The following is a 21,493-nucleotide window of genomic DNA, read 5'->3' on the forward strand; positions in this document are numbered from 1 at the left end:
CCCCCAGATCTGTCACATCAGGGGAATGACAACAATGTAACGGACCTATTTTCTTCCCCAAGTCCACCTGTCCCTTCCACTATAGCTGGAGTGCAGTGTAGGGGAGTGTTTTTGGTTTCGGTTGCTAATTCTATTTTTTACTGGTACTTCTGTGAAATACTGACCTAATTCTTCTGAAAAACAATGACATTTAAAATTCTAAAGAAGTTGCTCAGGAAGAAATCAAGCACCACTATCATTTTTAAAAATAAAGTAACCGCAGGCACGCCATCACGTGCAACAATAAAGAGTGGCAAAATAGGACATTTTATCAGAATTATCTGGAAGAGAACTGTGACCACAAAAGAGGATTTTAGAACTGTGTTTAATGTTTAAACTGAAGAGCTTAGGGAATTGATTAGTTCCCCCTGGATGTTCAGTGGTCCCTGAAACAGGGAAAGAGATACACACACGTGCTTCCCGTTAATACACAACAGGTCCATTTCATGAGTTTCCAACTTTCTCCTGCAGGAAAATGCGTAGGAAGGAATGTAGCCTAAAATCTGGGTCCTACCCACACACCCTCAAGATGAGGCCCTCACCATTAAAGACATGTTAAACTGTGCCAGCCATCTTGAAACAAAGATCCAGCAGCAGGAAGAGAACAAAGCAGCATCTAAAGAGATATGACACACAAATAAAAGCTTGCCCAAAGTGTGTTGATGCTATAATGCAAACCATTCTCTTGCATCAGAATGAGATCTGGGGCAGCCAACACTGAACTGTTACTTCCAATCCAAAGGTTGCAATATTGCACAAACTAACACTAAACAAATCTGCACCACTGATTTGGGTTTAGTCCCAAATACATCCCCCCAAAGGCCTCTATAGAAACCTAAATATGAGCACCTGGCTAGCCAAGAGTCTACAGTTACAATGTGAGTTGCCAGAAAAAAACTTAAGTTAGCAAAAAGCGGGACAGATACAACTTCACTTTATAGCACTACTGCAGCTGAATACTAAATCAGCCACTGCAAATAGGCTACCCTAACCCTGATCTGACTGAATACAAACAGGAAGTGGATGCTGGGGGGGTGAGCAGAACATTCAAAACAAGCCAGTTTACAGACAAAGTGACAGAGATAAGACTGAGGTGCTTTCTCCTCCTGTATTCACAGGCCAAAGAAAAAGATGAATTGGAAATGTGCCCAATTTTGCAGAAGACAAAATTATACAATGAAAAATGGTAATCATGTAGTGATTTTTCACAGGACCCAAAATGGAAGAAATGACAATGACATTGGGCATGATCCAGCCCGAATAAAGTATATTTAAGTCCCATTTATTTCAGTGGAAGAGTTAAGCATATGCTTATTTTAAAGCGATTAACAGGCTGTATTTTGCCCATAACTTAGTCCTTGCCAACAGTATATGCTTACTCTGAGGTGGGTCAGTTGGTACTTATCTCTGCACCCAATCCTTGATAGATACTTTCAGTGGCTTCTTCATTTTGTAATCTGTGGTGCACCAACTAGACCAAAACAAAAGTAGAAGCATATGCCTTAAAGCATGTAGTGTTGGAGCCAGACCTGAGTTATTTTCACACAATGGTACATGTTCCTGAATTAACCCTATTTTCATCTTGACGTCACTAGTCCTTTCAAATGCTTTCTTGTGCACATTATCATATATAAAATACTCAATTTTAGAGCCAACGCCTGACGTTTTAGGGCTGCAACTCTCAAACTCAAGATTGTATGAAATCTGCTATTTCATATCCAAACACCAACATTTTAGGATTGAACCCTGAAAGTTGAGACTGGCAGATATGTGCAATGAAGTTACATAGTTAAAATAAAATCCACTCTCTGAATCTGCCCACCAGATGTATATCAGATTTTGGAATTCTGTAAAATATTTGGTTGAGGCATAAATGAATAATTAAACCAGTCTCATTTTTATATTCCTGAGTTTCAGGACTTCCAAAAGCCAGGTTTGAAGATTTTACTATCAAGAATAACATCAGGAGGGAGCCGGAAAAGGGAAACATGTATTGAGGATATTAAATAGTAAGTCCAGTAACATTAGCTGAAGGGGGACAGGGAGATTGTTAACTTTTATCAAAGCTGTAACATTAGGGCAAAATTAACAATCCTCAAGTCAGACTGGGCAGTGAGAGGCCTAAAAATTGAGATATATGCATGAAATGTTTGTGTGCAAACGTGCATTTCTTGGTATATAAAGTCTTTGATCAATCATCAGAATTTCTAAAGAGCACTTATAACCCCATACATATATGACTGCTTGGTAAGTAGTCCAGAACCTGTTAATAAGAAAGTGTGTCAAAAGTAAGGGATAGCCAAGTGCCTGGATGCAATTGTAAGCGTTTTGCACTGTTAGTGGACTTCCTTCTTGAGGTTGGTTGTGTTCACTACAGAGGAAAATAAATTGTTCCTGCTGGATTGTAAATGCACAGATTTTAAATATCCTCCTGAGGGTTCCCTTGTGCTTTTCATGGCTTTTCTGCTTCCTGTAATTCATCCTGTGGCAAATCTAGAGAGAAACAGAAAGAAAGAAAGAAGATTATGTCTAAATGTGGTTATACCTAGCAGCCTTGATGTTAATACCTTGCAATTCTACTGCCTGCCAAAGTCCTGAGTATCACCAAAGTCAATACTTTCCAGTAATTTAATTTCCTGGTACTCCACTACTTTGCAAATTACAGAGGCACTTCAGTTCTTCTATGCCCCTTTGACCAAGTGTACCTAACCTTAGAAGAGATAAGAGAACGAATAAACTTTCCAGAGGCATATTTTTAAAGTGCTGTTCCTTTATAACTGGCTGACACCTTGGGAGGACTGGCTATAACAACCCATTAGTCAGGGAGATGGTTTCTTTAAAATTATCTCTCCATTAATTCCGCCTTTTATGTTGACAGTGCAAGGAGGGGGAATAATAAAGCTGCCTTTGGAAGAGAAACTGGAATCTATAAATGGTGAATAGTTCAATTCAGATTTCAATTCCTCCATCCCAACTTCTCCGTCGTTTTTGGTTCTTAAGAATTTGGTCACATGAGAAAGTGGCTGGGTGTGTTGTTAAGAAATTGAACAAACTTTACAGAGGATCTAGAGCCAGAGAGAGATGCAAAGCACCTCAAAGGCTAATCAAGAGCAGCAGCTCAATGGAAAAACACTGTGGTGACACAAAAGACCAAAGCAATGAAGTCTCAGCAAGAGCATTAATTCCCCCAGGGTCTCTGAGGCTCCTTTCTCCAAAGTGTCTGCTTTCCAAAAGACAATTAAAAGGACCATGTGGAGAGTTGGGTTGGACTGGCAAAGGTCATCTTGCGATGGACCTTCTTTTGTTCTGTGCTGTTAGCACACGCTGAGGTGCTGCAGGGATCACCATAAGATGCTGTCTCATTTAATAACTTCATTAATTGTCAGGAAGAGAGAGTCAAGCAGTAGGTTAATTAAAAGGGCAGATTATAATAAACTGAGAAGAACCACAAATACTAATCAAGAGAATGAAAACACATATACACACAGAAAAAGTTGCTGGGGTGGGGGGAAATCAGTTTGAAATCTAGAAGACAAATATTTGAGAGGCACATTTACTGAAAATGGCATCATTCATTCATTCATTCATTGAGTCATTTCTTTAATCCACTGGTATTCTGTTTACTGTTGTCATGGAGGCAGGTAAAGCTACAATATAATTAAAACTACACAAAGCAGACACATTATCAAAATGTACAATTTTAAAATCATGCAAATATAAAAACACAAAAGCAACAGACATCATGATTTAGAATTTAGCAAACTACATATGGTTTAAGGCATCCCCAAACTTCAGCCCTCCAGATGTTTTGGACTACAATTCCCATCTTCCCTGATCACTGGTCCTGTTAGCTAGGGATCACGGGAGTTGTAGACAAAAACATCTGGAGGGCCGCAGTTTGGGGATGCCTGATTTAATGGTCTAATGAAATAGCAAGACCCAAATTTCCCACAACCACCATGACCACAGCATAGCAAAGAAAGATACAACACAGCATGGATAAATAATGGCAAAGCGCATTTTAAAGAGGAAGGGCTACTGGAAGATGGCTACTGCATGAAATTAAATCTTTGAGCTGCTGAGCCTCTTTTCTTTCATTATTTATGATTTCTCAAGAGAAATATATGATGTTAATAATGATTAAACTAGCTGATGATAGGAGAATGATGGATCAATGGCAGTTATCACCTGAGGGCTCTAGAAATTCTATACAGCGAGAGGGGAACATGGAACTCAAATAAGAGCCCTAGTAATTCTCTCCATTTTCTGACACAAATATTTTCACTTCTTGGGACATTTTCACTTTCTGCCATCCCCTTCTAAGAGAAGATTTAGCAACCATTTTTGATTCTGAAGAATAGTATATTACAATCACAAGATTCTTGTGCAGGTGGGCCTTATTTAAAGGAAATCAATTGTACATAGTTATGTATTAGGCATCTCATTGGCAAGCTGGCAAATTTCCCAGAATCCCTAAGCTACAATTATTATGATAATATAATTATGATCTTCTAAAAATGCATCTATTGTTCAAAAGGTTCACAATCACTTAACAACAACAAAACAACATTTTTAGTGGGAAGACCCAGCTTCCTTTTTCTCTACATATAATCTTTCTCCCACGAACATACGCCAAAAAGTGTCTATTTCAGAGACTTCGGACAGGAACAAACTGAAATAGCATTTGGGGCCCACTGAACAATACTAATGTGAGTTCATCAACTTAGGTTCTGAAAGAGAAGGAGAAAACAAAAACCCCAAGTCAGATGTGAAACTTTTCAATTTAGAAGTTGACCCCAGGACAATCAAAGTTATGTGACCATATGAGACCTATTCCCAAACCTTTATTGGCACATATACAAGATTCCAGAAGGGTTCAGTACAATAAAAGCATATCTAACACTTGTACAATGTATAACATTCACGAATCCTCCTTGTGTGTTGCAGAAACCTGGCTACTATCTCCTTCTTATCCCCATCCTGAGTAAGCAATTGATCCCTGATCTCAATTTATAAGAGAGTAACTTGTCTAAAGTGTGTGATGAAGGTGACATAAATAGGATTGTAAATCAGACATTTAAGAATGTTTTTATCCGCTGATAATTTTTGGTTTTTAATGGGATAGCTTTGTTTTTAATTGCTGTAATCTGCCCCAAGTAATGCAAATGCACAGGAAGGTTATTCTAAAGAAATTTGTATGAAAATACTGAAGGGGTGTGTTTGTGTGTCTATGAAATTATAACACTTTATTTAAATAAGTATTCACGCCACTTCTGGAATGCACTTTCTAAGCCTCAAAGCGCAAAAGAAATTTAAATATACTACTATAACCTTTTGCTATGTGTAGAATTCCATAGTCATTCTGTTGGATTAGTTGATTGTATGTTTTCTGTGCTCATTTTACAGAATAGCTGCCTAAGCAAAGATTTCTTAAGAGCCTCTTTCAAGATCTTCCTACCATAACCTTATGGCTGGGAACATTTATCTTCAAAAGAAGCAACTTAGCAACATGAACTGATGCAATCGCAGGTCCAGTTATAAAGCAACCAGAGTATCAGATACCAGCTAATGACTTGACATTTCTACCTCTTAAACATTCTCTTCCTGCGCCCTCAATCCAGCTTACAACACTAATGGAAGATGTGACCCGACCAGCACTCTTTGTTTTAGAATAAGTCTATGCTAAAGCTATACTGAGGGTGTAAGGTGAGAATACTTCCTAAAGGTGAGAATACTTCCTACATTGTAGTCAGAAAGACACTATAAATAATGATCCTGGATTGCAGTGCATGTGCAAGCCACTGTTTGATGGTTCAGATGAAAGGGCAAACTATGGTTTTGACTCAAGGACTGGAGGAGCAAGTTGCCTCGTGGGAGGTTAGCTAATGAGTGAGATGATGAACCATAAAGACAGTATATGTACAGTAAGGTGGTGAAAGAACTGCAGGTGTCTTTCCCCTATATCCACTGGCTAGAAAAAGCAAAGATGGCAGCATTCAGCCCCATATAATTAAAACATTCTTTCCTATACTTTTTACAAGAAGAATTGACACTATATTGGTTGAATTACTTTGTTCAGTGTTGGTTGCTTAACCAAAGAGGCGTATCAGATTAGCCTCCTTCAATAATGAGGCAGGCAACTATTCTCACCAACAGACAAAACTACAGGGGAGAATTACCTTGAGGGCAACATTTTCCAACAGTTTTATACGATTGCTTTTTGCAAGAGCAGCCACCAAGCATCTGCCTGCAAGATGCGAGTTACAACAACTTATTTAAATAAAGTGTTATAATTTCATACACACACACACACACACACACACACACACACACACACCAGCTTTCCATTCACATTGGCTGACTGCAGTTTATACATCACAACTGAAAACTCATGGCTTCCTTGCTAAAGACGACAGACCCTGCCATCCATCTAAGTAACCTCCGGCAGTCTGAGCTGGGCTGCTAATATTCCTGTTAACTCCATTATAATTGCGTATGTTTCCTTTATGTGAACAATATATACTCAAAAAATAAAATAAAAAAGCTAACAAGAATAGCCTGCATCACAGGTGAAACCTACAGGTAATGTGAGAATAGTTCTCTAAACGTCAACTAGACAAAATATGAAACAATATAGTAACTGAATTTAGAAGAGGGAAATCAAATAAGTACAAGGCCGACAAACATTAGCTCTCACACAATATGCACAGAGATCATCATGCTTCATTCCTTGCATAACTGGATTTATTTTGAAACAACAAGCACTGAATACCGATGTCTAATTAAGCAATCTGTTCCAGGTGTAGAAATTCCAATGCACACATGGAGCTTCCCAATTCATTTTAGTGGAGGGATGCAGGGCATCAATCTCTGTGTTCAGACAAGCACTAGCTCTCGCCCTACAGAAATAAATGGAGAGGCTATATAGCAATAGGCTTCTTGCACTGAAACAATAGAAGGTAAATGCTAATTCCTTTTTGGTAGAACCTTGCTTATGACTCAATAGATGCATTGTTCTTTTTTTGACTCCAGTCTCAAACGCTGTTGTGACTCTTCAGTGCCACTGTGAAACCAAGGTTAAAGGTATTGCACTGTTTTGATCCAACTTGGAGAAGTACATTTTAGAATCAGGCTGGGATAAATTTGTTTTACAAGAGTTACAAAGTGCAAGATGAGAAAACCTGAATAGTGACAGGCTGTATATGAAGATTTCTTGGTCCCACATGTACAGCCACAAGTAAAAATCAGTTGCACAGAGCCTCCTCATACATTGCAGTAGAGATACACAACCACAGTAGTGACTCACAAGAGCTCCTCTTTCCCCACACAATCATGTGGGGGGGGGGGTGTATAGAAGATCTAGATTGCTTGGAGACAAGCTGAGCCAAAAGTTCAAGAAATTAATTTTTTGCTACTTCAAGGGCAGACAATAAAGGATATATGACAAATTCTCTACCTCTTTTTTGGGGTGGTGGTGGTAAAGGGCACTGTGGTCTAAACCACTGAGCCTCTTGGGCCTGCCGATCAGAAGTTCGGCGGTTCGAACCCCCATGACAGGGTGAGCTCCCGTTGCTCGGTCCCAGCTCCTGTCAACCTAGTAGTTTGAAAGCATGTCAAAGTGCAAGTAGATAAATAGGTACTGCTCCGGCAGGAAGATGAACGGCGTTTCCATGCACTGCTCTGGTTTCGGTGTTGTTCCGTTGCATCATGCTGGTCACATGACCCAGAAAAACTGGATAAACGCCTGCTCCCTCGGCCAGTAAAGCGAGATGAGCGCCACAACCCCAGAGTCATCTGCGACTGGACTTAACCGTCAGGGGTCCTTTATCTTTACCTTTAGTATTGTTAAATTTCCAGAAGGGGTGAGCTTAATGTGAAAAACAGGGTTTTAGGCTTGCTCTCCCACCCACACCTTTTAATACTTAGTTTTGCTGCTGCAATTGGGAGCAGTGCTCTTTTTCGCAGCTCCAGTGGCTCTTTCCCACCCGGGGAGCACTTTCTTTCTCAAATGGCCTAGGAAAGTGGATACATTACAGCACAGCACCCATCCAAAAGATGCATTTTGAGGGGGATATGCGGCAGTGGCAAAACGACATCTGAAAAAAGAAGGCTGTGAGAGATCAAATCCCTCTTTTTTCAGGTAAGCCTCTAACTCTGCAAATATAATGATATTCTTCTGCCCCAAAACTTTGCAGGATTTATGCCTCTTTTCTCCCCCCCCCCCCCCGGCCGAAGTTGCTTTCCCCAGATAAGTTTTCTCCCACACCCCTGAAATCATTTCCCAAAGTGTCCCCACACTGCCACAGTCTGCGAATAGAACTGTGAAACAAAACAGGGAGTTTTTGGCTCATCTTTGTTGTAAGCTCTCTACAAGGAAGAAGCTCCATCAGCCTGGATTGGAAAAAGAAACTGGGCCACTATATAGGAAAACTTATGTGTGCATGTGTGGAAAACCTTATTGCATCTGATAGTAAACATGACTACCAAGTTGCTCTTGGAATCCCAGCCTTTATACTTATTATCCTATCACAGCCAGTTTGTGTTGAAGAACATCTACAACATGGGTTGGCAAACTAAGACCCACGGGCCGGATCAGGCCCAATTGCCTTCTAGATCCGGCCCACAGACAGTCCGGGAATCCAGGCAGCCGGCATAGTGCACACGTGCGATGGTTTCTGCAACTCAGTCAGGCTTGGGGGTCAAATGTGAGGCGGCCGGCCGCTTGAGACAAGCCCCTTCTCTATCTGTCACGCGCGCACAGCAATCTTTTCTTCCAGGGTGGGGGTGGGGGAGAGGGAAAAGGAGCCACAGTTCAGATTTCCACCATGGAGCTGCCGGCGACTGACCTCAGGAAGGGCAGTTGCAGTGACGGGCTTGGAGGTGCCTCGGGAGCAACACCCATCGGTGTCTTTGGCGGCGGTGCTCCCTGCCGGAGGAAGCAAGGAGCGCCTGGGTGGCTGTACTCTGAAGCAGTTCTGTGCTCTGCTGGGGAGGCCGCTTGTTAGCTACACAATGCAAGCCATGGAAAGGTAAATAGCCGTCGCCTCATCTTCCCGCATGCAGGGAAAGAACGTTTTTGCTTGAGCGGCGCCAGCCTGACTTGTCGTGGCCAACAGCTTCTCCCTTCACCCACGCATGTGCACACACTCTCCAGGGCTGACAGGAATGGCACACGTACCTCAGCTCCCCGCCTTACAAGAGAAATAATAACTCAACGCGTAAAACGCAGAGGAAGCAGCATAGGTGTATGAGGGAACCCCCCCCCCAAAAAAACCCCACACATTTGGGCAATGTTGGGGTTGGTCCCAATAAGCGTTTTTGCCAAAAATGTGGGTCATAATCATGGCAACATATAGCCCACAAGGTCTGAGGGACAGTGGACTGGCCCCCTGCTGAAAAAGTTTGCTGACCCCTGGTCTGCAGGTTCATCAGTGCTTGCTAACCAGGGGTGAAGAACTGTTCATCAAATGTGCCATTTCTTATTTTAACAAGGGACTATTATAGTGTGAAGAATAAAATAATATTCAAGCTTTCCATAAACGGCTCTGGAAATAATATACAATAACATTTTACAATTTGATGACATTTTGCTTTGGAGTCGAGAGGAGGAAGCACTGGGGGATTTTGGGGGGGGGGGATGTGCTTGAAAACAATAGCCAGGGAAAATTACTTTCATGTCATATTTTCCAATCTTGGGTTTCACACATTGCTTTTAACCTATAGTGTGCGTTATTGTTTTTTAAATGCTGTGAGACCTTTCTCCCGCAAGTAATCTCTTGATAAATGTCACTCTTGGCTTTTATTCAAAAGAACAGAAAAGTCACATGAAAGTAAGAGGAAAAGCCTCAGCACTTTGCTTTGCATTTTATTGTATGTTAATTTTTGGTTATCCTGTTGTTAGCAATCAATGCTAGGCCATGCAAAGATGACATATGGGTTTCCTAAAGTGATCCTCAAATTTTGGAGTTCATAGAATGCCTGGAAGTGGGTGCAAAGTTACAGGAAGGAGTATCAGCTAAAGCATGTCTCCAGAAGGGCACTGACAAGCCTTGTTGTTGTTGTTGTTGTTTAGTCGTTTAGTCGTGTCCAACTCTTCGTGACCGCATGGACCAGAGCACGCCAGGCACTTCTGTCTTCCACTGCCTCCCGCAGTTTGGTCAAACTTATGTTGGTGGCTTCGAGAACACTGTCCAACCATCTCGTCCTCTGTCGTCCCCTTCTCCTTGTGCCCTCAATCTTTCCCAACATCAGGGTCTTTTCCAGGGCGTCTTCTCATGAGGTGGCCAAAGTATTGGAGCCTCAGCTTCAGGATCTGTCCTTCCAGTGAGCACTCAGGGCTGATTTCCTTCAGAATGGATAGGTTTGATCTTCTTGCAGTCCATAGGACTCTCAAGAGTCTCCTCCAGCACCATAATTCAAAAGCATCAGTTCTTCGGTAATCAGCCTTCTTTACGGTCCAGCTCTCACTTCCATACATCACTACTGGGAAAACCATAGCTTTAACTATATGGACTTTTGTGGGCAATGTGATGTCTCTGCTTTTTAAGATGCTGTCTAGGTTTGACATTGCTTTTCTCCCAAGAAGCAGGTGTCTTTTAATTTCATGACTGCTGTCACTATCTGCAGTGATCATGGAAGCCAAGAAAGTAAAATCTCTTACTGCATCCATTTCTTCCCCTTCTATTTGCCAGGAGGTGATGGGACCAGTGGCCATGATCTTAGTTTTTTTGGTGTTGAGCTTCAGACCATATTTTGCGCTCTTCTCTTTCACCCTCATTAAAAGGTTCTTTAATTCCTCCTCACTTTCTGCCATCAAGGTTGTGTCATCAGCATATCTGAGGTTGTTGATATTCCTTCCAGCAATCTTAATTCCGGCTTGGGATTCATCCAGTCCACCCTTTCGCATTATGAATTCTGCATATAAGTTAAATAAGCAGGGAGACAATATACAGCCTTGCCATACTCCTTTCCCAATTTTGAACCAATCAGTTATTCCATGTCCAGTTATAACTGTAGCTTCTTGTCCCATATAGAGATTTCTCAGGAGACAGATGAGATGATCAGGCATTCCCATTTCTTTAAGAACTTGCCATAGTTTGCTGTGGTCGACACAGTCAAAGGCTTTTGCTGTGAAGCAGAAGTAGATGTTTTTCTGGAACTCTCTAGCTTTCTTCATAATCCAGCACATGTTTGCAATTTGGTCTCTGGTTCCTCTGCCCCTTCGAAATCCAGCTTGCACTTCTGGGAGTTCTCGGTCCACATACTGCTTAACTTACAGAGTCTTACTGGGTTTGTGGGACTGCTCCCCAGCTGGCCTCATTATCCCAACCTGGTTTGGGAAGAGCTGCTTCTTGGGGTTAATGGTACTTTCGCAGAATCATAGTGGTGATTTTCCTGGTATTAAGATGGCTCAGAGATGTCTCGTTCCATTCATCTTTCTAATGCCAGTTTTAGAACATTGCCCTGATCCACAAATCTTTGCACATGCCAGCAAAGCATATTCTGCTTGCTCTGCTATGGGATAGATTGTCGGTACAGGGGCAAGAGAAGGCAAAACAAATTTAGAAGAAGGGCTTGTTCAAAAGAGTTGAAGAAACTTGAGTCTAAGACAGCCTTCCCAAACCTGATCTCTCCATGACATCCATGACAATTGACCATGCTGGCTGGGGCTGATAGTTTTATTATCATAAGCCTCTAACATATCTGCTGCTATTGCTGCCAACGGTGGTTCATGGCAGGCAGCAGCTGTAGAAGCTCAGTCTTGATGATCTGAGACAGCCAAGATGGTCTCTGACCTTTTCAGCAGCTTCAGCTTTTGTAGCTGGAGTCATTCCAGACCCCACCTTCCCAGGCCAGATAAGAAAAGGCATGTAAGGCAGGGAGCAGGTCTTCCAGGCTCACAGCCAAGATGGATTTAAGCAGGCACCCCCAAACGTCGGCCCTCCAGATGTTTCGGACTACAATTCCCATCATCCCTGACCACTGGTCCTGTTAGCTAGGGATCATGGGAGTTGTAGGCCAAAACATCTGGAGGGCCGCAGTTTGGGGGTGCCTGGATTTAAGTGTGAACTAACAGAACAATCCTAACTCCCTGATCAGTACTTCTAGAGGGGCTTAGGATTAAGTGGAGTGGGCCAGGGTAGATCACAGCCAGCCTAGAACTAGCGGAACAGTAAAAAGAAGAGGAAAACACTCCAATTTGTCCATCCTCATCAGCAAATGAGCAGGATATATAAAGGTGGCTCTGCTTATCCCTAGCTGCATTTAGGATTGCCCTAAGTGTAACTAATTTTGTCAGAATTCAAACGAGTATCAACTGTCTGCAAGTCACAAAGCTGTTAATTTCAATAAGCCAATCAGGAAGCATTCATTTATTGATATTTATGAAGGAACATGGTTTGTGTATATTGGACTCCTTCCTTAAATATTCAGTGCTAAATTGCAGTTACTTCAACAGCATTTTACAGCTGTATTTATTTCTCACAGCTTTCCTAGTATGCACAGATGATTGAATTTATGAACACGTTAGATTTCTCAATTGAAATATGAGGCAATAATTATGGCATCTAAATGCAAAATAAAAAAATGTTTTCCGGATTGCAGTGTAAAAAGATCTCTCTCTCTCTCTCTCTCTCTCTCTCTCTCTCTCTCTCTCTCTCTCTCTCTCTATATATATATATATATATATATATATATATTCCTGGAAGTTGCTCTCTGCTACACTACGAATTCCTTTATAGCTAAATTTAAGACTGCCCAACGGGTCAGGGCTTAGGTATGCCTATATCTTTAAGCAAAATTAATCAGCCCCACAATTCAAGGAACAGGAAGCCCATGCCACAATTTCAGTATCTTACATGCAATTAATTGTGTTGAAGTAACTAAGGATTTATCAGAGGTTGACTGATCCTGAACACATTTTATAAAACTGGAGCTCAGCCCCCTGCAAAGTAATTTTGACAATTATCTGATGATTGGCTTAGAAAACCATTGGCTGAAGTCAATGAGGCTGCAAAAAAGTCTTAGGAGGGATGAAAGTAACATTTTAAAATGCAGTATGGTTTTCTAATGGGCAAAGGAAACTGTAAAACTTTAGTAGACGTAGCATGCTTGGGAACAGTAAAACTTTCATCCGTTTACATGATCTGGTGAGAAATAAGCCCGGTTATTGCAGAAGCCCAAAGCACGGCTGAACAAAGAGACTTGATGCTTGTGAATTTGGAAACAGTGATTGTAGCTGGTAATTTGGAAATTTTATGAAATTGCAAATTATATACATAAATTCTTTTCAACTGATATTCTCATTCACTCAAATGATCCAAGCACAAACATGCTTTAATTGACATAAAGGTGTGAGAAAAGTGTGAGAAACACATCCCTGTAGAATACAGATTTTCACAAAGGCATTCAAAATTATCTCACATACCAGTTCATGTTTCTTAAAACTAAGCCCTAATTCTTCTTTATTCAAAGCACTGAATGACAGGTTTTCTATTGGTAGTGTTTTGTTTGCTATTATGTTATGTAGTTTTGTGTTTCTGTACTGTAAACTGCCCTGTGATTCTCAGATGAAGGGCATTATATAAATGCAATAAATATTACATGTAAATCCAAAAGCACCGCCACTGCCTAGCAGGTTAACAGCAGGGGTTCAGTGACTGTCAAGTAGGAATGTCAGACAATTCCAGTGAAAACAGAAATGGAAGCAGAAATTGCTGGTGTTTGTCCCAATATTCATCCCATGTCTGGAACAGAAATCAATCCAGCTAGTATGATTAGCATTTGCTAGTTTTGTTGCTTTCAATCCATAAATAAAAGTAATTAATTATCTTCCCCCCCCCAAATTTGCAGTGTGTAATTTTGCCATGGCAGACAGCAAAAAACACGGATTTTGGTGGAAGACGAAATGTAGCTGAACGGAAACTGTTCTGCATGTCACAAATACAGGGCAGAACATAAAACAACCCTATTGGTCAGTAGCAACACTAGGCAAGGGCCTTGATGGTGGTGGGGACAGCAGCAGCAAGCAAAGGCAGGAAAAATACTTAAATTGTTGGCTTGAAAGTGCATTTTGTCTTTTGAGGGTGGGAGAGGAGCAGAGAGGGTATCTGGACCGAATGGCTGTGAACCAACATGAAGGTAAACATTCTCAGTGGCAGAACATTTCTGAGATATTTTTTTTTCAAGTCCCCTGAAAGCACAGCTTTCAACTAGAAAACTAAAACTGGGCTTATTCAACACAGCCCCAATTTTCACTTCAGGAAATGAAAATCACTGATATTTAACGCTGCCCTAATTTTATGCACAGTAAGTTTAATTTCCTTCTAGCAAGAACAAATATAAACCTATCACACCAGAGCCCCAACTTGTGAAGAACAGTAGCAAAAGGACACTTTGGATTAGCTCAGTTCTGATCAAAGCCCAGTAAATAATGCAGCTACCCAGCAAGAGTCCTAAAATAAATGAATAACTGGATAAATAAAATATATATTTACACTTTTACTATCAATGAGCCAATAAACATTTTTGAAAAGTTTTGATTACTTCATATATATATATATATATATATATATATATATATATTTAAAAAGCTTTGTATAAAACTTGTTGACATAGTTAAGACTTGAAACCAAGCAATAAATAACCATGTCGCATATTGGCTGCACACAGCATTGTGCTGTTTAAAATGTTTCTTTCCCTGGGAACTGCTTTCCTGAGCTCTCCAAACTGTTCTCAGAGGACCTTCTGGTTTTACACAAGGCATTTCAAGACATTCTCTGCAGGAGACTTTTTACAACAAAGTTCACACAGAACACCAAAAGCGCACTAGAATCTTTCCAGGTGACATTTCAGGAAGAAATGTACATAGCTACATTATGGAGACGGATTTGACGATGGCCAATCCCAAAGAAAAATACAATATCAAAACTTAGCAAAGGGAGCAGCCCCCAAAGCATTTGACCCAGACCTCCCTCCTGCTGCTGTTCTCATGTATTATAGGTTGTTCCTCTCAGCAAGAAGTGGCTGCGATTGGAGACTCTGTTGTCTTGTATAAAACAAAACAATAATAATATTAAAATATCATTTTAGAAAGGAAGTTGAGAGAGTCAACTATTAGCAGACGGTTTTAATAATCTTCCGCTTCAACTGGAAGCTACCGTAAGTAGCGTAGTGGGTAAGAGACTGACCTAGGAATTAGGAAGCCCATAGCATAACTGTCCCCTCTCCTAAAAGTGGTACAGTTGGGTCATTTCATTTCAGATTCTGGGCTTACTGGTCTTAGAAGGCCCTCCTATTCCTGCTCAGTAGGGCCCCAGATTGTCTCCTATGAACTTGTTTGAGGCTCTGCAAACTGCTTCTAAGCCTGAGCCCTTCAGAATAATAAAAACCTACAGTAACATCAATAAAAGGATTGATGAGATACTTATTTATTTAAGTATTACAACCTACACATTCATAAAGAATATCAAGGTGGCTTATGACCTACAAAATGATAAAATCAATCCAAAATATAATCAATAATCTATGCCCAAGGTTTTTGACATTCTGAATGAGGTAGCTTCAACCTTTTCAGATCCAGGGCCCACTTTTCAGCCCAAACATGCAATTGGGGATCCATTTCTTGATTTTTTTTACCATATATTTGCATGGTGGCCATGCTCCTGTTGTGACCAACCTAAGATCACTAGTGGGTCCCAACCCACCAGCGGAAGACCAGTATTCTAAATCACAGTATGAATAGTACATATCTGTCTGCTTTCTGGCCTGTAAAGCTAAAGGAAGGCCTGCAGAAGTAAAGGAAACAAGTGGCTGAGGAAAAGATGAACAGAAAACAATTAAAATAACAAGGACAGGAAGACCATAAGGAGCTATGCCAGAGTCCCAAGCCACAGTTCCCTCTGTTGATCACATCAGCAGCCTCCAATGGGTATGGGGATTTAGTGCACAGTTTGCAGAGCCTAACAGTGTCTGGAAGGATGACTGAAGGATCTGGACAAGGCTGGCCTCCCTTTCTGGGGAGCAGAGATGGTCCTCAATAGAGGCTCACATCAGGCTTGTTTGGGGAAGGAGCAACCAACTGGGCTCTGCATTCGGCTGCAGTAACTGCCACAGGCAATACGTAAGTACATGTACCGTACACACACACACACACACAGAGAGAGAGAACTTAAGAGAGGCAGCTACTTTTAAAGAAAAATAACAATATAATTAGCAGATTAAATGAATAATAGCTTTTGATCATCTCTGACACAAAATGTGAAATCTCTCATCAGCTTGCAAGTCGGAGTAGAAGTGTTCCACCTTGTTCGAAAGGCTAATTTAAAAAATCAGCATGTGTTCAAATCCTGACATGCGCTGGCATCGGGGCTGGGAACAGAAAGTGGTCACAAAGTTCAGTGATATACGAGTCAATTGAAGCCATGAGTCAATAGCTGCCTGTAGCTGATTGAATGGGCCTCACCAGTAGGTGTTACTTCAGCCATTAATGAAGTTTGCTCTGTGGACACGGCAATATATATGCCTGCCAAGACACATAAGAGATATCCAAACCAAACTTGGACCTGCCAGATTCTGCAAATACCAGATATATTTATAAAAATGCTGTTCTCTATCTGCCACAGCATCCAAAGCAATGTCTGCCTGTACTGGCCACAGCCACACCTAACCGTATGTTTGAAACCACACTCTGACAAATCACCACAGTTTTCTCATTCATGGCCACTTCAGTTAATCAGTCAAAGTAACTCCGGGCATTTTGAGGATCCTGATTTAATGCAGCAATAACAATAATTCCAACTGTGGCTTAAACCATTCTCTGAAATTCCAAAATTTTTATTAGCCTTGGCTTCTGGCTTGCTAGATGTTTTCATCACAACTAAATATCAAAGCTCGTTCTTTGTGGGATAAGCCAAACCTCATCACAAGGCCTCTTTTCTTCTATGAGGCTTCACTTGTACCACCATGAGAGTAATTTTTCACTCACATGGTCCTTTCCTGAAATTACTCTTAAGTTGAAGGGGTGTTATTCCTTGCAGATGTACCCCGCATTAACATATTTTAATACTGGGTTCAATTACCAAGCTTCGAATGGGGTACCTTGAATAAAAGTCCTGATAAATTCCTCGCGTTTACAATGTGTAATTATATGATTTATTATTATTATTATTATTATTATTATTATTATTCCCCCAACATAGTTTAAAAGGCCATAGTTTTTTTTAAAAATTAGCCAAAGGCCTGAGAGAAGAGGAATGTTTTTGCCTGGCACCTAAAGATATGCAATGAAGGTGCCAGGCGAGCCTCCCTGGGGCGAGCATTCCACAAACGGGAGCCACTGCAGAAAAGGCCCCGTTTTCATGTTGCTGCCTTCTGGACCTCTCATGGAGGAGGCACACAAAGAAGGGCCTCAAAGGATGATCGCATGGCCTGAGTTGATTTTTATGGGGAGAGGTGGTCCTTAAGGTAGAGTGGTCCCAAGCAGCTTATTGGGCCTGGAAATTAATTGGAAGCCAGTGCAGCTGGGTCAGGATCAATGTAGTATGTTCAAACCATCTTACCCCGGTGAGGAACCTGGCCAGCTGAAGTTTCCGAACCATCTTTAGAGGCAGCCCCATGCACAACGCATTGCAGTAATCTAACCTAGAGCGTCGACAATAGAGGTTAGGCTATCTGTGTCCTGACAGAGGTGCCGCTGGGCCACCAGCCAAAGCTCTTGGCAGGCATCCCATTGCAGAAGGGAAAACAGGCTAAGGTAAGAGTAGTAACAAAATAATAATTTTCACCAGCTACTCATAAAGACAAAGAATGCTTAGGATGTTTCCACAGTGATAAAGTGAAGTACAGCTTGACAAACACAAGAACCAAAATTAGGTGGCTTTCGAAGACAAAATATTCCAGCAGCTTAATTTTACACTAAGAATGGCATCATCATATACTGTACAGTAATTGATTCATTTCCTTTATTTTATTTTTCTGGGCTAAAACTTCTCTGTGTACACAAATACAGTAGGTGAAAAGGCAAAAAGCATCCAGTATTTCACCTACATGTAACATGAAGCAAGAGCATTTCTTTTGGAGATATTTGTACTGTAAATGCAGTGTTTTTTATTAAAGCAGATTGAAAGCAGGTGAGTTTCAGTCCAAGTGTTTCTGATCTGTTTCACCCATAAACTTCAGTTTTTTCTGAAATAATAAAGTCTCTATGCTACCATGACCTCGCTTTACTCAAGCTACTAAAGTGGGCTAAATTATGTGTTGTCCAATTTCAAACGAACTGAAAACACTAGAGTCTTTGGGCAATTTAACAGCGCTGAATTTCTGTGTTTCCAGGACTGAAAATAGACACTATCTGAAATGAAAGAGAGAGGAAACAGATTTGAATTTTTTTGTTGGATTTGTACCAAATTTTTCTAAGTACAAACAAATCTTGTTACATCCAAAGGATAGATAGGAGCTATTGAGAATTGTTGCATCCACTACAGCAAAGCTGTAAACTTGGGGCCCATGAGCTGTTACTAGCCCACTTAAGGACTCCCCCCCCCAATATATTGTTTTAAATTTTATTCTACTAACTGCTCCAGTGGATCCTTGCTATATGCTATATGATGCCAGGATGCCCCTAGCATTTTTCATTTTAAAACAAATATTTGGCCCTACTACAAGTGCCACATAATCCCGTTCCACATTTGTAAGAAGTCAATTGTTTACTGTTCCAGCACCTACACTTTGGAACCTGCCTATTGAGATCACCTTCACTGTCCTGTTTAAGCCTACCTACATGAAAGATGACATAATTTTCATCTGTTTTAGTATTTTAGATTTTAAAGTAGGGTTGTAGATATTTCTCAATTTTACTATTTTATATTTTGTAAACTGCTTTACAATTTTTTCCCATTTACAATCAAGCAATGTATAAATTTTATGAAATGTTTGTTTGTTGGTTTAGGGTTTTTTTTACTGGTTACCCTCACAAGTTTCTTGCTCTGATTCTCTGAGGCCAAAAGGTCTTTGTGATCTACTCCAAAACTGTTCCAGAATTTGCCCTCCTTAAAAAGAACTAAAACTGGAATGAATAACGAATGCTAAAAACGTTTTCAAATCACATGGACTGGCTGATGGGAGAGGAACTTGGAAGGCAACCTTGAAAACTACAGTTCTCCCTATGCACACTTTCACAAAACTCACTTTGACATGTGTCCCCCACTATGTTGACCATGCATAGATGTAGCTCTCGGCCTAAAGAAGATGAGCCACCACTGCTAAAAATCATGATGTTACATTTGTGTAAGAGAACACCCGGGATATTCTCACTGGTACAGCATCTCAGGGGAGTTCCACTCATGCAGTTGCATTACACATGGCTATGAATGGCTGGCACAGGAAAGGGGAATGCCACCATTAAGCATAATGCAAATAATGCAAGAAGTCCTCTTGCTTCCCTATTTTAGTTCTTTAAAGGGAAAACGGGGGGGGGGGGTGAAATGGGAACTACTGTTGTGCCCTTGCTACTGCTGTGCTGTGTAAAGTGAAGAGACGGCAACCTTTTTAGGTTTTTTTGATAGCTGTCCTTAATTGGCATTAATATCCAGTTCACATTCCTAGATCTAGTCACGGTGCCCTGCTGCTTGGTCAAGACGGTAGTTATAAGGGCTGAAAGAAACTGTTTCATTCTGGTCAGAGAGGGAGTTCTGGTCAGCTGAGTTCTTATTTAAAAAGAATGCTGCCTGACTCTATATTGGCTTGCCTCTTCCCAGGGCTGCTGTTGTAAAGAAACAGTTATTACAAAATCACAGATGGCATACTTCCCTGGGGAGATCATTCCACAGATGGGGAACCACTGCAGAGAAGGCCGTGCTCTCGTGTTGCTACCCTCCAGACCTCTCAAGGAGGAGGCACACACAGAAGGGCCTCGGAAGATGATCTCAGGGTCTGGGTAGGTTCATAAGGAAAGAGGCGGTCCTTGAAGTATTGCAGTCCTGAGCCGTCGACACCATACATATAACAACACGTAAGACATACACATCCAGAAAGCCCCCTCCCCCCCTGTTCTTTTGATCAGTATAAAGGGGGACTTCCTTCCCTCCCAGCCAAGCACTGCAATGTTATGTCAATGTCTATGTTTCCCCTGTGATGTAATGGTGTTCTTTTTAAAGGTCAAAATATGCAATATTAAACCTTGAACAAATATTTGTATTGGTCGGCAGGGGCCAACAATCCATGCAAGAAGGCAATACTTTGTAGCCTTTTGGTTTTCTTTTTAACAGCCACCTCCGCAAGAAGTAGTCTTGCACATTGGGAAACATTAATCTGCAAGACAAAAACCGCCTGTCTACAGTCATATCCTCAAAGTGTTTGACATGCAAGATTCATATTGAATATTCTGTTTCAGTATTTTTAGTGTAAGGTAGGAGGGTTCACCTCACTGCTAATTAAGAAATCGTGGAGGTCTGCTATGGATAGCAAGCCAAAACAAGTCACTATAAGCATCACCTGGCTCCAAACCAAGGCCCAACAGGAACCAGGAACCATGACCGGATAGACCAAGACCAGTGCGGAGGAACAAGGCGAATGGCCAGCAGACGCAGGCAGAATGCCACAATCTCACTGTGTGGCATGCACAAAGATGTGTACTGGCAAAGAAATGAGAAAGGCACCAGAGATCTACCACAGCAGCAAAAGTCTAGGATTTACTGGCAGACTTCTCGCTCCTTTAATAAGAAAGGAGGGTGGATAACAGTAAATATAAACACAAACATGAAAAAGTGGAACTGGGCTCTAGGCACCCTGGCCAGCCATATGTTCTCTTGTCCCCACAGGCTCTAATTCATGCTCGGCCTTTGTCTTCACTGGGTGCTCTTGGGAAAGTCACCGTCTCTCAGCTTCACCCACCTCACAGGGTGGATGTGAGGCTGACACAGGGATGGCAAATTTTCATCCTGTGGGCCTAAGAAGGCTTGTTTGTCCTCCTAAAATGGCATGGGATACCATTTTAGCCAAGCCAGGCTGGGGGCAGGTAAAGATGCATCAAGGCCAAAGGGCTTGTAAGCAAAGCTTTGTCCACAGCAGTATGCAGATGCTGACGATCAGTTGATTGACAAAAGCTTTAATAGCTCTGTGCGCAAAGCACCTAAGCCCAGACCACCAGCTGATTGTCATCATGAGCAAAAAGGAGGGATTTGACATCACTGTGATGTCAGGTGATTGACAGCAGAGCAACCCTGCCCATCTGTCAAACTTGGCCTGCAGGGGATATATGAAATAAGGATCTGACCTGGCGGCCAGATCCAATTCTCCACCCCTGGGATAACACACCAGTCTACTTCCCCTGACAACAACTCCCGGAGAAGTACATTCCTAAGAGAAATCTTAGGAAACGTGTCGTGGTGTGAGCTGAGCTAGGAGTTAAGCAGCTCTAGCTGGTCGTTCTAGTGCTCTACAGAGCCTTGACGTTGGT

General features: G+C 41.5%; 1 protein-coding gene across 2 annotated transcripts in view; it reads right to left on the reverse strand.

The window, feature by feature from the left end:
- Nucleotides 1–345: 345 nt before the first annotated feature.
- Nucleotides 346–21,493, reverse strand: part of BBS9 (Bardet-Biedl syndrome 9) — a 223,776-nt gene continuing 202,628 nt past the window's right edge. Inside the window, exon 22 of one of the 2 annotated variants that reach the window (XM_035130062.3) lies at nucleotides 346–2,532. In XM_035130062.3, the coding sequence (XP_034985953.1) occupies nucleotides 2,492–2,532 (41 nt within the window). In that variant the 3' untranslated portion in view covers nucleotides 346–2,491. Of the gene's footprint in view, nucleotides 2,533–19,732; nucleotides 19,969–21,493 lie in introns of those variants that run through there. The other variant, XM_088653431.1, reaches the window with a different exon arrangement.

The sequence above is a fragment of the Zootoca vivipara genome, chromosome 11 (genome assembly GCF_965207765.1).
Source record: "Zootoca vivipara chromosome 11, rZooViv2.hap1.1, whole genome shotgun sequence".
NCBI lineage: Eukaryota > Metazoa > Chordata > Lepidosauria > Squamata > Lacertidae > Zootoca > Zootoca vivipara.